This window comes from Embiotoca jacksoni, unplaced genomic scaffold (assembly GCF_022577435.1).
Source record: "Embiotoca jacksoni isolate LCO1_2020_lvr unplaced genomic scaffold, fEmbJac1.0.p SCAF_13, whole genome shotgun sequence".
Taxonomy (NCBI): domain Eukaryota; kingdom Metazoa; phylum Chordata; class Actinopteri; family Embiotocidae; genus Embiotoca; species Embiotoca jacksoni.
In genome coordinates this window covers 15,761,934-15,777,047 of record NW_027185263.1, presented here as the reverse complement: position 1 = coordinate 15,777,047, position 15,114 = coordinate 15,761,934, and the positions used below count along the sequence as shown (strand labels likewise).

Here is a 15,114-nt window from a genome sequence, read left to right as displayed (position 1 = left end):
GAAAAAAAAACATGACCCAGTCTTCGTTAATCCGAATCGAGTCCAGGTATATTCATCTCGATCCGGAAGGGGGCTGAATTCAGATCAGCTGTGATCAAACCTGCCGGGTCGTGACCGTAAAGTCGTGATTAAATCTGGAAACGTTCTTGGTGCAGCGAACCCTCCCCCAATAAAAAGGAATAATGAAGTTCCCATATCATTATATATATATATATATGTTTAAATGCACACTTTTATTGGATTTGTCCTACATGCTGTCCACTTATAGAAGTTTTGCTGTTATTTTTCGAACTTAAAGCACCGTTCAATTCAATATGATGATATCTCTTATAAAGATAGCTATGTTTTATTTTTATTTTTTTTATATTGAGATGGTTTGGGGGACTGCTGCAGAGAGAATAGGCTGCATGTGTCTTGCATCGCACCTCTATGGAAAATGTAGTCATGTTGTCGGTCTTGTGACACTCACTCCACCACTACACTATTTGGACAGGCGCCAAAACAGAGGCTATCAGGAGATCACTGCAATGGGATGAGAAAGAGAAATAATCAAGGGACAGTAAAAGGATACCGTTTTCCAGGCGACAGTTTTGCACGAGCAGGCTGGATCTTTTGCGTATGCTCTTTATTTTTGAATACAGCCTGACGCAACAATCAAATGATTTTTCTGTCTAACTTTTGCAGCCTCCTGCTTCTCGAAATAGTCTGCCCCTGCGTACTCTAAACATGCCTGGTAACAGCTGGCACTGAGAGGAGCTGTCACAGAAGAGTTTCGTCCCCTGCTTTACAAAAATGGAATAAAAAAAAAATAAAAACAAATCAGGGAGAGAAACAGAAAACGATTTGGATCAGCTTTCCCCAGACACCCCGGCATTATCTGGCTCTAATTATAGACCAACAAACGTTAAGTCTAGTCTGAACCAAAACGCACTGTGGTCCGCTTGCTTTCCCCCCTCGCCGTGTCAGCGTTGCAGGACAACGGTCTCGATGCGGTCACATGTGTGCGGCGGGCTCGGGGATCGGGACAGGACCGCCGCGGTGCGCGCATGAGAGGAAAAACTGACGGCAGTGTCACTGCGACCTTGAAGCAAGGTCATTGAGTCTCTGCTGCAGACACTGCAATTCTGCGGGGCTGCATCATACTGGTGCAGAGTCTGCATTATCCGTTTATAGAGGCGAAACCGCTCATGCTATAGACATTACATCCACACGCACACACACACACAAATGAATTTGTTTTAAGCAGTTTCTGTGTTTGTGATTTACCGCATTAAAGGCTAATATTAAACAGGCATCTGTCGGACACGTGACGATGCGTGATCACTGAGAACATATGTTGAACGTGTGAAGACTGGAAACGTAAAAACGCACTGTGAATGCCAGCTGAGGTCCCTGGGGTGCTCCTTACAGCAGGTCGTGACCTCAGACAGGTGTCAGCTGATAGTCAACATAAATACCAAGAAGCCAGCATGTAGTATACAAAAAGCACACTGCATCGGTGAGTCACAGATAACACACGTGATAGAAAACAGTGTCTACCCATACTGTAAACATCTTCATCGGTATATAGTCTTTATTAATAGGCTGCAGCAGAATCAAACGTAAATAAAGGCGGCACCAAAGGAAAAGTATCTTTAACAAAATCTTAATGTTGCCCTTTCAAAATAAAACAGGATGTATATGATGCTATGTTATTGTAAGTCGCTTTGGATAAAAGCGTCAGCTAAATGAAATGTAATGTAATGTTTCAAGGATTTAGGTCAATGTCTACAAATGTGGACATTTGCTTCCATCTTGGATTTAATGATGTCTTCAGGTCAATGCTGCCAAGTCAGTAAAAATCACGAACTTCATTACATTTTGTTTAAAATGTGCAACTGAGTGTATAATCCTTGGTAAATAATAATAATTAAAAAAATCCTCGCTATGGAGCAGCTGCAGGATTTGTGTCTTGATGACATGAAGACTGCCGACAGTTTCGCCAACGTTATGCTAAAAAAAAAAAAAAAAAAAAAAAAAAAAATTAAAAAAATTAAATTTTTTTAAAAAAAAACAACTTAGTGTCATATTATAAAAAAAAAACAAGACATTTAGATTGTATTTCAGGGTGGATTTTCCCTTTAAATTCAGGTCAGGAGTGTACCTCAGAGCTGCCAACACTGCCCACCACTCGCCATCTGGTGGCAGCCCGGAGTAACTGCAGTAGCGGTGGTGATGACGTTATAGCAGCTGAGCGTGTGTCCTCCAGTAAAAGGTCACCCACTGCCATTGCACATCATCACCGTCTCCCGACTTCCTGATTGCGATGCCAGAACGCTGCTTTTTTTTTTCTTTCCTTTTTACATATCCTGCAGGGAAGTGTCGGATTTCCAAAAGGCCAGATGAACCCGCACCGTGTTTCTGCTGCCTTTAAAACGTTTTTACTTACTCACCATACTGACATGAAGACAGGGGGATAAAAGGCAGACTGCAAAATTCACAAATACACAAACAGAAGTGGACTGAATTTTATAGTCAGAAACCCGAGATAAATCGAAATAGTGTATAATGTAGTTTAATCTCGGACACTGAATGTGTCTGCCATCTGCTGGTTGTGGTCAAAGGGGGAAAAAAAAGTCAGGATTCATTTACTGGGAAGAGGAGGAGGTGATTATAGCCTAAACGAGTAGCAACATCAGATTTTGCACATCAGATATTTTGTGAGACATTTTGTGACTATAGAAGGAAAAAACAATAGAAAATAGAGACAACAATTGCAGCCACACTCTGCTGCTGCACCGTCTTTGTCCTTGGTGCCATTTCCAGATAGAAACAAGCTTGGGTTTCCTGCAGAGTATCACTTACATGGATCAACGAGGAGCTACAGCACACACTGAAGAGGCCGTATTGGCGACTTGAAGGGCGTTTATGGGTGTGCTGTTCAAATTGTGTCTACATTCAGGCCCCCTGACCTGCAGGAGTTTTATTAAAGGTGGAAGAATTATTCAGGTCCTCAACTCAAGTAAAAGTACTGATAGGACTACACCACTGTGAGAATACTTCATTACAAGTCCTGCGATTAAAACCAAGTAATATGTCAGCATAATAAGCCCTTTTGAAAGTGAAAGTACACACCGTGCAGTAAATTTTGTCTGTCAGTGTTTTACTATTGGATTAAAATTACTGCTGCATTCATGTGCATTTAAATACTGTAGTTAAGATTGTGCTTATTTTAAGTACTTTATGTAATGTTTGTTAGTTTAATCTACAATAATGCATCATATTTCAGAAGATTTCCACATGTTTGCATCATTTCATTTGAGTAAGAATATCATATCTCTGAAAAGTAAAGAAGTTTAGAAAAACAGAATAACAAAATAAGTCGAATTTTCTCTCTTTTTAGTTTATCAGAAAGATTTTAATTCAAAATCATCCAAATTTGGAGATACATGGTTTCCACTGGAGAAAAAGGGGTTTGGAAAAACTGTATTATTGACAGTAGACTAACTTGAGTTGTCAGACAAATGTAGTAGAGTAAGTAAAATATTTGCCTGTGAGATTTAGTGGTGTAGAAGTATAAGGATGTTTGAAATGGAAATGCTCAAAGACAAATACCTGAAATTTGTACTAAAGTAAATGTTTTACGTTGTATGCCACTAGAGGTTTTCACCCTCTGAATCTGAACATTCAGTCCTCAGATGTCCCTCAGAGCTGACCCAGTTTGTTTGGCTTAACGTTGTTTCAGCGCTGCAAACAGGCTGCCGTTTCCTTTTGGGCCAATCGTGCCTTTTCACTCGAGTTGTTGAGAGTAGAAACATGACAGGAAAGGAGGAAGTGGGACAGACAAAAGATGGGGAATGACGCAAGTTCGTTTTAATGCCAGATCCTGTTTTCAAGTGGATGGAGAAAAAAAAAAAAATCACAAATCTCGCTGTTATTAAGCTTCAACCACTTTTCATGGAAATGTTCAACAGTTTTTCAGAACACTACTGCGACATGTGATGACATCAAACTGCTATTGTATGATCTTTATAAATCAAATCATTTCAATTCAATTCAACTTTATTTATATAGCGCCAAATCACAACAGAGGTTATTTCATGGCACTTAACACATTAAAGTCCTTACAGTTGAACTTTACAACATTATACAGAGAAACCCAACATTAAAATGACGCAGTGCTGGTGTCATTTTAAAAACTCTTTATTACATATATGCAGTACAGTAGGATTAATTCATTTGGCCATCAAAATGCAAGTATTATGGTTGTATAGAGGATATTAAAAAAATGTTTTATCGCATACCAAAAATGTTTAGTACCCGTTTAATTGTTGGCAGGATTCAAGAGTAACTGTCTGGGACCAAAGCAACCTCTCTGCAGCTGTGTTTCTGACCACGTGGATTTTTTTTTTTGGTTGCACTGTTTGGATTAGTAAAAAGCAAGAGTTCTCATTTGGACAGAGTGGTAGTGCAATTCAGTGTCGGCCCAGTAGAGAGCAGTGAATCCCCATACAGTCACGGGAACATAGGCCTAAAAACAAATAACCACTTCATCATCTTTGATTGAGGCAGACACACTCACATGCAAAGAGCGATTAAATGCAGACAACTGGCTTCAGCATCATCTTAAGTGTCTGGAAGTGAGCATAAACAGAGAAACTGCAACACAGAGGACCCCTCTGTCAATGATACTCAATGCTCCTCTCAGGTTGTCCCAGCCCAGCAGGAGTTTCTGTAATCATTTTCCATCTTGAGGCTTCAGTGGCAGATCTGGAACTGTTTTGGGGTTTCCATTGGGCTCCTTCTTGATGGCCTTTGAGCCGTTTGCTTTGGGACTGCGCTGAGGAACGGGCCTCCTGTGGCGTCTCCTCTTTGGCTGACGAGAGTTGGGCTGCGTCAGGTCCAGCAGGGGATCCAGGTGTAGTTTGCCGCTCTGTGCGTCTGAAGACTCGTCAATAAAGGCAAGGTTCTCCCCAAAGTAGTCCAGAGGCTGGGACAGGTGGGGGTCCGGAGGAGCCTCCTCCTTTACAGGCTCTGCAGTTTTTTCTTCAGGCACTTGCTCCGACTGAGTGACCTGAGAGTCTGTTTCTGATTCTGATCCAGATCCTGATTCATTGGAGGAAGATGAGGAAGATCCAGATTCTGTTTGACTCTCATGCTGCTCATCTTTACCCTCAGGGGCCCCGTTAGCTGAGGTGCTGTGGCCATGACTACGAGGGCCGTGGCGACGCTTTCTCCGACGCCGTTTGAATGGGTCGTCGATTTTCCCTGGAATGCGAAAGTCCACCGACATATTCTGGATGTTCTGGGTCCAGTCGGTGGCGTGGGCTCGCAGTTCCTCCATCTGAAAGAAAAAGAGGGTGAAAGTAGAGGTGATAGAGAGGAAATGGTGGAGACAGAATGATGCAACAGACATGAGAGGACAGAGACGCACCTCAGCTCTGGTCTTCTTAGACAGAACCCGCAGCCAGTTACCGATCATTGACAGGATGGATGCAAAGTACGCCAGGCCCAGCAGGATCCAGAACCACACCAGGGGCTTGTACCAGTGGTCGCTGCCTGCTATCCCAGAATCCCCTTTGGCACAAACACACAGTGTACAGAAGCATTGAATAAACACAACACATCCATGAATCCATTCTTTACTATGGAGTAAATAAACAGTCGAGACAGAAGATGCTTCACGGCAGATCAGATCATCAATAAATAATCTCTCACTAGAAAATCCACATGAATACTTTATGACATTGTCTGTGCAAAGTGAACTTAATGCATTACAATTGACAGTTCTAACTATGGATGACTAATTAAGTCAGACCAGCTACTCATCTACGGCTCAATACAGTCAACGAAAAAGCAAAAATATGCAAAAGGAAGTGTTATGAACAAAAATGACACTGTAACGGACACTGTTGTTACAGATCAGCTGTGTTGCACGAACAGAAATTGATTAAATATTGATTGTTGCATTAAAGCATATCCATTGATGATAATGATGCACAGGGTCCTGTGAGTGTTGACATGCTCTCTCCTTTTAAAAACCCCTGTAGGTGATGTTCAGTAGGTGTGCCCCCTGGTCTGAAAAGGTGTCTCTCTGCTAACCTTTTCATTAAGTTCACCTCTGATGTGACTTCAGGGCAAAAATAAATTCCTACTCTCATGTCTGCATACAGAACATCAGAGGTCAGATTTAGGCATTTGGGGCCCTGCAGTCTTTGTTTTTCTTCTAGTATTTCTATTTGCTGCTTCTGCTCATCTCCACTCATACATCCTGAGGGAAATACTGTGCTGTGTATTCTATTGTTTTACAGATTATTGCACAACACATGATCTGTTTACATGATGCAAAATTCTCTAGCAATCAGCAAGAGCAGGTAAGCTTCACCCCTAAACCAGCTGCAACAAGTGTCACTTACATGTCACTTTATGATAATAATCATCCATAATCAGCCTGTGTCACTGTTTTACATCATTAAAAGTGTGATGTAGTTATATTATTTTTATTCAAAAACAGGGTCTGACTATTTCTAGACATTTGGCAGCACCTTTTTCTCTGTCTCTGTTCTCATATGCAGTTGCGAGAATTATTATCATTATGTTTGTGGGGGTTTTTACGTGTTAAAAGAGGGTGATGAGTAAATTGCAGGGAAACTATCTTAGTGTGTTGCTCTTTAGAGTTGCGCAATTAATACTTCACTTTTCCCAGTGTGTGTTTTAAAAAAAAAAGCCCTTTATGATGACTCTGCGTTTGATGCTGTATTGAAAACCGCACAGCAACACGCCATCGGCAACAAGCATGTTCAGATGCTCCCTTGGTTGCCACTTACAGTCAGTGATAAAAGAAGGGCTTTAAAGGTATTTTTAAGTTGAGAGTATGTAAATATACGATATGTTTTATTATATTAATTAAGATTTATATCTAAACATCATTCATAATATAGCCATTAGGACCCATCTTATTTTTATAACCCGGCATTGCCTATTATGTCATTGCCTGTTTTTATATACATTTTAAACAGCGTCCCAATTTTTGGGGAAAAATTCTAATTGTATTTTTTAGAAATTTTACAGGCCCATCAATGCAATAAATCAGTGTCAGTGAAATCGATAACATGAAAAATAAATAAATAAATAATAAATAAAAGGTCATCTTTTATCAGTTCCCCTCTTTCCTCTCGCAGCCTGTGCACACCCCTGAAACCTCTGTTCAAGAACACATACTTGATGGTGAATTAGCTGTTGTATACCTGCAACATAGTCGCCAAACCCCACCGTGGTCAAGGTGATAACCACAAAGTAGGCCGACTCCAGGAGGGTCCACTGTTCCACCTTTTGAAACACCAGTATAGGCACCGCAACGAAGAGCAGGCAGCCCAGCAGGATGGACAGTACGGCCGAGATCACACGCACAATGGTGGGACTGACACGCCATTTCTGTCAGGAGGGTGAAACAACCCATGAGGAGACATACATAAAGGGAAGTGCTTGAACTTCAAGAAGAGATTTAAATCTCTGTTTAAGGTTCGGACCAGGAAGAGAGTCTCTATTTTGGCCACGGTTTTCCTCAGCCCGGTTCCCAGATGGTCTCCGACGCCAGCCAGCAGAATACCAAACATTGGGATTCCCACCAAGGCGTAGAAAATGCAGAACAGCTGCCCTCCTTCTGTCTTGGGGGAGATGTTTCCAAAACCTGGACATGCGGGGTCAGAGGTGGAAGAGCAGTTGACTTGAAGACACAGAAATGTGACCAGATTCCCATCACAAATATGAAATAAGAATTACTTTTAATGGTTGTGAATGTTCTGTCGGACACCCACCGATGGTTGTGATGATGGTCCCTGAGAAAAAAAAGGCACTGGCCAGATCCCATTTGCTGACAAAGGTGGTGTTTCCTTGGGGATCCGCACCCCCACCGATGGCCTCCACCACCTCCTGTGGAGGGAGGGTGGAGAAGAATTTACTGGTTAGTGTATGAAACACTTCAGTGATTGATATTTAAAAGGACAATAAATAGAGAGATTATCAATCAATAAATTAACTCATCAGTGATTTCAAACTGTTTCCATGATTTATATCTGATGTGGTGCAGAAAAGACATCGTCATGCTCATAAACAGGCAGTCAGTGACTCAGAAGTTAATGGTGATGTGCAGTTGTGGCGGCTCCGGTCTGTCCCGAGTATATCGAACCGCTGCCTGCACAGAGAATCTAATGCCATGATCTTATTTGTTTTGTCCAGTGGTACTCAAAAACATTTGTTACCTCTGAATTTAAAGCTGAGTGTGATGAAGTTATGAATTAACGCAGACATCTATTATGTCTGATAAATCAGAAGTTGGTGATTTTGCAAATGAATTTGTGTCTATTTGATCTTGTCTGTTGGACTGATGCCATCAAGTGTAAAGTCTGCCTGCAACATCTTTGAGATTGAACTGATAATGATTACCAATTCTATTTTTAAGCATTAATTGGAATTACTGAAGTTCCTAATTAGTGTAACTATGGCCAATGGTTTGTCATGGTTCTATTGTCCATGCTGGGCAGCCACAGACACTGTAGTACTACAGATTTTGCATACTTACCTGCATTTTAGTGGATACAGAAAAACACTGCAGTGAGGTTTTGTGATGGGTTTCAATATGGCAATGAAAACTATATTCACTCCTCCACTGGCTCAAGTGAAATGACAACAATTCACGGTCAAAGGGTAGATTATGAGGTTAGTCATGTGCACCTCAGTGTCAGCCTCTGTTCACCACAGCAGCGAACGATTAGCAGCCAGAAAATAATCCTTTCTGTGATCTGGGATCTTTCTGGGAACACAAACTGTACGAGAGCTTTGGGTGGACATACCTGACTGTGCAGCCACAGGTATAACAAATACAGTAAAAAAAAAAATTAAAAAAAATTAAAAAAAAAAAATGCATCAAATGACCAGTGTTCACCCTGACTGCCTTCATTTATCACCCCTCCAAATAAAAAGTAGAATCAGGAGTTCAGATTGCTTTGCTGTCTCCTGGACTGGGCAGCTTTCAGTCACTGATTCAACGATGAGTTCTGCATTATATCACATCAGTGATTGAACAGAATGTGATGCCATCTGTCTGAAAGCTAAAGTTGAACCAGCGTTGGGCCTTTCAACAGTATACAAGCACACTACACTACAAATCCATCACAGAGTGGCTGAAAAAGAAGAAATGGAGGATTATGGAACGGCCTATTCAAAACCCAGATTTTAATCCGATTGAAACTGGCCATACATGCAAGAAAACCTTCAAAGATCTTGCAACTGGGGGAATTTTGCAAAGAAGATTGGTCAAAACTTTCAGCAGGTCGATGTCAGAGACTAGTGGATAATTATGCAAAGTGCCTGAAAGAAGTTATTTCTTTTAAAGGTGGTAATATGAATATCTGACGCCAGGGCCGTAGCGGCTTCTTCCACAGAAGAATGTCAGATCGACTGATGTTTTTGTTGATTAAATTATTGAAAAAGTTAATTTTCCACGTCGGTGTGTTCCTGGTTGACGTACTTATTTTTTCACATGACTGCAGTCACACCTGCTGGAGTCGCCTCAGAAACAGCTGCGTCACACATCAACATGCACACAATCAAACACGTTATAAGCCACTGCGTCTCCCATTAATCTGAGAGCAGAATGCAGAAGGTAGAAACTTTGAATCTACTGAAGACCTGTTGAAACCTATGACATTGAAACTTGACCCACCGTGCCGACAACATCTGATGAATGACTTTAGAACAGCTGTCCGGCTCATTCATTTCTGCCACGGCTGCAGGTGTTACGTAAGCTGTCATTAAGCGCAGCGTGTTCTATTGTACTTGTTCGTGTTTTTATAAGTGTGCTAAAGTGCAAGCTCATCTAAACTTTCCAGATCAGTTCTACATTTAAACTTTAACTATCATCAAATCATTGACTTCTTATTATAAGGTGTGTTTTTTTTCTTTTGAAATATTGTAATAATGTTACGATATTGTAATATTCTTCAAAATGTCAGACTTTATTTCCTGATGTCACTTTTTATGACAGTGGCTTTATCAGCACCCTCTCATCTTTCAGACAATCACGTCTCCTGCCTCTTAAACAAGCTCAACAGCTGCGACCAGATTTAGCCGCTCCTGTTCGCTAAAGCAACAACAAAGCAACAAATACAGGTGAGACAGTCAGTATGCATGAAGCTGTGTGTCCTATCGGCAACAAGAGAGTTTTTGCAAATGCAGGTAACAAATCAAACAAGTTCGGGTGGCTCAAAAATACCTGTGCATGAGTGTTTTAAGTGCAGAGTCTGAATTATTATTTAGAACAGCAAGGACCACAATCACCACATATGAACTCAGACCAAAGCGAGATAGACAAGTTGGTCTTCTAGGTCAACAAAACTTAGACGTTTCAGTCATGTGGTACTTTTCTTTATTACTTTTTTTTGTTGTATACAGCAAATGTTGTAAATGAATCATTCATTTTTTTAAAAGCCTATTTTTTTTTTGTCTAGTTCAGCAAAAACTCACACTATTGACTTTATTGGCTTTAGCCTAAATTGTTTCTGTTCGATTTGCTGCTTGCACTTTTAAATCAGGAGGGTTGCATCGGGCTAAACAAGGAGCCAAAGGGCCATCTTCTCGGATTAATGTCAGTGAGCGTGATACACTCTTTCCCATAGGAGTGAGTTTATTCCTATTTTTGTTTGATCCATTCAGCATTGAATATTTGCGATTAATGTGTCAAGTATTCCTTTTTAAAGGCAAAATGGAAAAACTGAAAATAAAATGAAATTATTACAAGCGGAAATAACTATTTGGAGAGTTAAAATCATTGGTCATCGTTAATTTTGTTCCGTTAACTGCATCTAATGTCGGTCAAAAGCATTTGACTTGTCCAATAACTGGTATTAGAGGGCGCTACTACAATAAAAGAAATGTGTGACAGACACACATGGGGGTATAAGACTGACTGAAATGGATAAAAACATTGCAAAATAAAATGTCTATTATGAGAAAAGACATTAATAAATAAAGGCAAACTTTGAAATTACATGTATAATAATGTTTATAATAAAAGAGACCTATTTAACTATTGAAATTAACGTTGAAAAAAACAGTTCAGTTTCTTCAGTTATTTTACTTATTGCTTTATTTCTGTTTTAAAGCAATTATTCATATGATTATTTAATTATGTCTTCTTTATTTATTTAAAATTAATCATCCGAGCACTGCTGATATTAAGAAACATAATACATATGTCTCCATTTAATCATTGATGAATGCATTCAAGTAATCCCACTAATCATTTAAAGGTGGATCTTTAACAAAAAAGTAAAATATGGCCTCCCAGATTGAAGGAACTTCTATCATGTCCTTCAGTTGCTTTAACCGTTTTGCAAATGTCAGCCACTGCATCTATAGATCACTTTGTAAGCTACAACAGTAATTTACAATATTCATTCTGGAGCAAGGATAGGCATCTCAGGACCACAACACAGTTGCCTCGTAACACTCAACGTATGCACGGATCATCTTTCACACACCTGTCATCTCATCCACGCTGCAGGGCTCCACGGTGTCACCAAGCAAGCTGCACTAAATCCAAGGGGTCATCTGAGGACCCACGAAACATATTCGAAGTGCGGTGAGTTATATTGTCAGAGTCAACAGAGTTCAGTGGGAATATAAATATGAAACTGAGCCAGGTATCTCGAAGACACGTGGCCAAAATATGTATTTTTAGCCATGAGAGGTGGTCAGTCTCTGGGATCCAGCTCCTGTTTGGAGTTTGTTTATGTATAAATAACAACAAGCTGTGACTGGACATTGGTAGAGTGACTTTAGCATGCGTGTGTAGATTTATTAAGTGAAAGGCTGCTGTTCCTGTTTCTGTTTGGTCAGAAGCAAAAACAAAAACAAAAAAAAAATCACTTCAGTATAATACTAAAGAAAAACAGGTTCCTTTTGTGGCATTTCAGGTTAACTGAGCATATAAAAGTAACTAAAAATGTTTTTTTTACCCTGCAAAATCAGCTAATTAATATTAACATAATGTAACATTACTATTGTACCATATGTTGTTAATACAATAGCTGAAATTTGTATGACAGTGAAAGGATGGAAGGAATACTTTTTTGTTATTCCCAAACAGGGGAGCCAACCAACCACCCAAGAGCCTCCAAACATTTGACAATTTGAGTAAGAAAACTGTTTAGTGTAACTGCTCATGTTACCCATGTAAAGGCTAAAACATGTGATGAGACATAACAAACAGATATGACTTTATTTGAAAGGGTCAGGGGACAGAAAGGCTGTGAGCAACCGCCTTGAATAACCCAAAACGGACAGAAAAGTGGTCGTAGTGTGTCACTCAAATGTTCCAGCTCATTAACTGTATATACTGAGAATACAAACTCATCGATGAGTTTATATTCTCAGTATATACAGTTGAAAACCCATCCATTTTTTAAAAGAGGAAGAAGAAACACTAAAATGTTCCAAATAAAAGTCACATGATGAACGGCTCCTGTTTACCTCTATCAGGGCCTGCAGGTTGTCTGAGCCCACACAGGAGAAGTTCAGCAGGAAGTCCCGGCGCGTGTCCAGCAGCTGCATGTGCTTGCCTTCCTCCCGCGGAGCCTCCAGGGCGCGAAACACCACAGCTCCCAGCACCAAGTAGAGGAGCACCCCCGTGCAGATGCCGAGCAAGGTGGAGCAGCGCATGGCTGCACCTCCGCTCAGTCCCAACGCAGACTCCTGCTTCTTTCTGCCAGCCTCAGCGCTGGTGTGTCCCCGATCCCAGCTGCTGCAGCTGAAACATCAACAACCACGCAAGCAAACAGGTTTTACAATGACCACAGCGCCTGACAGCAGCCGGCCTATTAGCTGCACTACCAGCCCTTAAATGGACTCTGGCCTCACCACACTGCAAACACACAGTAAATGCAGCATCCAGGATAAAAAGCCTGTCGTCTGACCAGATAAACAGATCCGATGTGTGTCTATAAAACACAGTGATCCATGTCATGGATACGCAGACAGATGCAACCACAACAGTTGAGCTCACCTGTCAATCCGCCTCAGTTGCCCACGCCTTCGTCTTTTCCAGTCCCTCTTTGCACCAGATCTGAGGATGGAGTCCCTGGATCCGTAACCACTGGGGAGCCCGTCCCCCTCACACTCAGAAGGAGGGGACACTGGACAGTACCACAGATATTGATTTACATTTTCAACCCAGCGGTACGAGCATTGATGTCAATAATTTAAAAGGAGCGAAGAACAAAAAAAGAAGACAAAAAATGATGAGGATAATCTCTGAGGCGTGGCAGTGCTGCCATCATGCACCTATTTTGTAAAAATATGCACCATCGAATCCTTTTGTTAGTGAGGACCCAAACTTTGGATGAAAAAAAAGTCTCCAGCTCTGGATGAAAACGATGCCGTGCTGTAGATAATGTTTGGCGCGATCGTGTCGGCCTTTGTCGGCTCAAACCGAGAAGGCTTTTTACAAAAGATGAAACTGGAGCCTATTGGATCTGCACTGATGCACTTTTACCTTGTTAAAGAAATGGACTTGAGAAACTGATAGATGAGTCAGACGCTCTCTTTGTCCAGGAAATTCTGAAATGATTTAAAAGGGGGAGGATTTTATCATTTGGACCAACAGGCCTGCCACTTGCAATTCATTTTCTATCACTTGACTGCAAGCCAGGAGAAAAATAAAAAGCAGGTTCCCATTTTCTAAAGTTTGGTGACTGCAGTTCTTTAGTCAGCAGGCTGGTCTTCATCCAAAATTACAGCAATAAACTGTCAAACAGTGACAGGAAAATATACACTGGCACTCCAAACAGTTTTACAGTTGCTGGGAATAAACAAAGAGACTGTCCACTTACTGAATGGAACGCATGCAAGCATAAGTTAGCAGCACATGTAAAGTTCATAGTTATAGTAGCATAAGATTACTTTAAATTCCTGGTTCCTATGTACATCTCATGCATTTGTAAAACAGTAGAAAAACAGAACAACACCTGATTTTCAATGGAAATTCATCAATGAACACGCTGATCTTCTGTTTTCTTAAATAAATACATTATTGCAGCATGTTTTGATCCATCTACACCCAGAAAAAAATAAATCTGAACATCTATCAACCGGAACTATAAGATGAATCACACCAAAGCATCCAGATAATGTGCACTTCATATTGTATACACACCTCAGACTGTAAAACAGAATGCACAGACTGGTTCTGCACCACTTGACAAAAGGAAATAGTAACACGCCGTGCTTTAAGTGCCAACGTTGCTGCTGCAGCAGCCGAACCCTAGCCATCCATTGTGATCCCCTTTTTATTACCACTTAAAGTCCCTCTGGGTCCATAAGATTCATGGCATTAACCGATGCACCAGACAGTCCAGCCCCGTGTGTGCTTACCTCAAAATGAAGGATCATAAGAATCCAGAGTAGCAGCCGCCTCATGCAGAGTGTTTGATGAGTTCAGGCAGCCGCATACAGGGAGCGTGTGTGTGAGCATGAGTGTGTGCGAGGAGGGAGGCTGGTGCTGAACGCACAGGAGAGGAAAAGATACTCAATCAAAGTGACTTTATATAGAGAGTGAATTAAAGAGAGAGAGAGCAGCAGCAGCACAGATGAAGGTGGAGACGCTGATGAAGGTTTTGGATTTATTTGGTTTCTCAAGTTTGTATTTGTATACAGCAGTGAGAGATTTCAGACATTCTGCAGCTCGCTGTCATTTACCTCCATCTGTAATGTTTTATTTATGTTTTCTGCTGTGAATTAACGTTACACTTTACATGCAAAGAACAGCAGCAGTGGCCGGAGTCGGGAATCTGCGTCACTATCAATGCATCTGTGCGGGATCAATTTTTGAGATTCATTGAGGTCTGATTGGTTTTAATCTGCCGACTCTGCATGAAGCCTGCTCAGCCAGCCAGCCCTCGATAGCCCAACTTCATCACAAGCAAGAGCTGCTGCTACTCCATCTCTGTGTGTGTGTGTGTGTGTGTGTGCGTGTGCGTGCGTGCGTGCGTGCGTGTGCGTGTGCGTGCGTGCGTGCGTGCGTGTGCGTGTGTGTGTGCAGGGGCGGGTATAAGGTTTCTAAGGCTGGGGCCTGAAGTG

The 15,114-nt window shown here is 41.2% G+C and overlaps 1 protein-coding gene across 3 annotated transcripts; it reads right to left on the bottom strand.

Moving 5' to 3' along the window:
- Nucleotides 1-3,830: 3,830 nt before the first annotated feature.
- Nucleotides 3,831-14,426, bottom strand: LOC138196630 (potassium channel subfamily K member 4). 3 transcript variants are annotated; one of them, XM_069146879.1, is made up of 8 exons: nucleotides 14,410-14,426; nucleotides 13,043-13,172; nucleotides 12,511-12,787; nucleotides 7,797-7,911; nucleotides 7,509-7,669; nucleotides 7,227-7,413; nucleotides 5,414-5,556; nucleotides 3,831-5,323 (listed from the first exon to the last, which is right to left on the bottom strand). In XM_069146879.1, the coding sequence occupies exons 3-8, from the start codon at nucleotides 12,697-12,699 to the stop codon at nucleotides 4,718-4,720; spliced, it is 1,401 nt and encodes a 466-aa protein (XP_069002980.1). In that variant the 5' UTR covers nucleotides 12,700-12,787; nucleotides 13,043-13,172; nucleotides 14,410-14,426; the 3' UTR covers nucleotides 3,831-4,717. The 3 variants fall into 3 exon arrangements, with proteins under 3 accessions (XP_069002980.1, XP_069002981.1, XP_069002979.1); XM_069146880.1 differs by lacking the exon at nucleotides 14,410-14,426 and adding an exon at nucleotides 13,532-13,588; XM_069146878.1 differs by lacking the exon at nucleotides 14,410-14,426 and having other exon boundaries at nucleotides 13,043-13,175.
- Nucleotides 14,427-15,114: the final 688 nt, after the last annotated feature.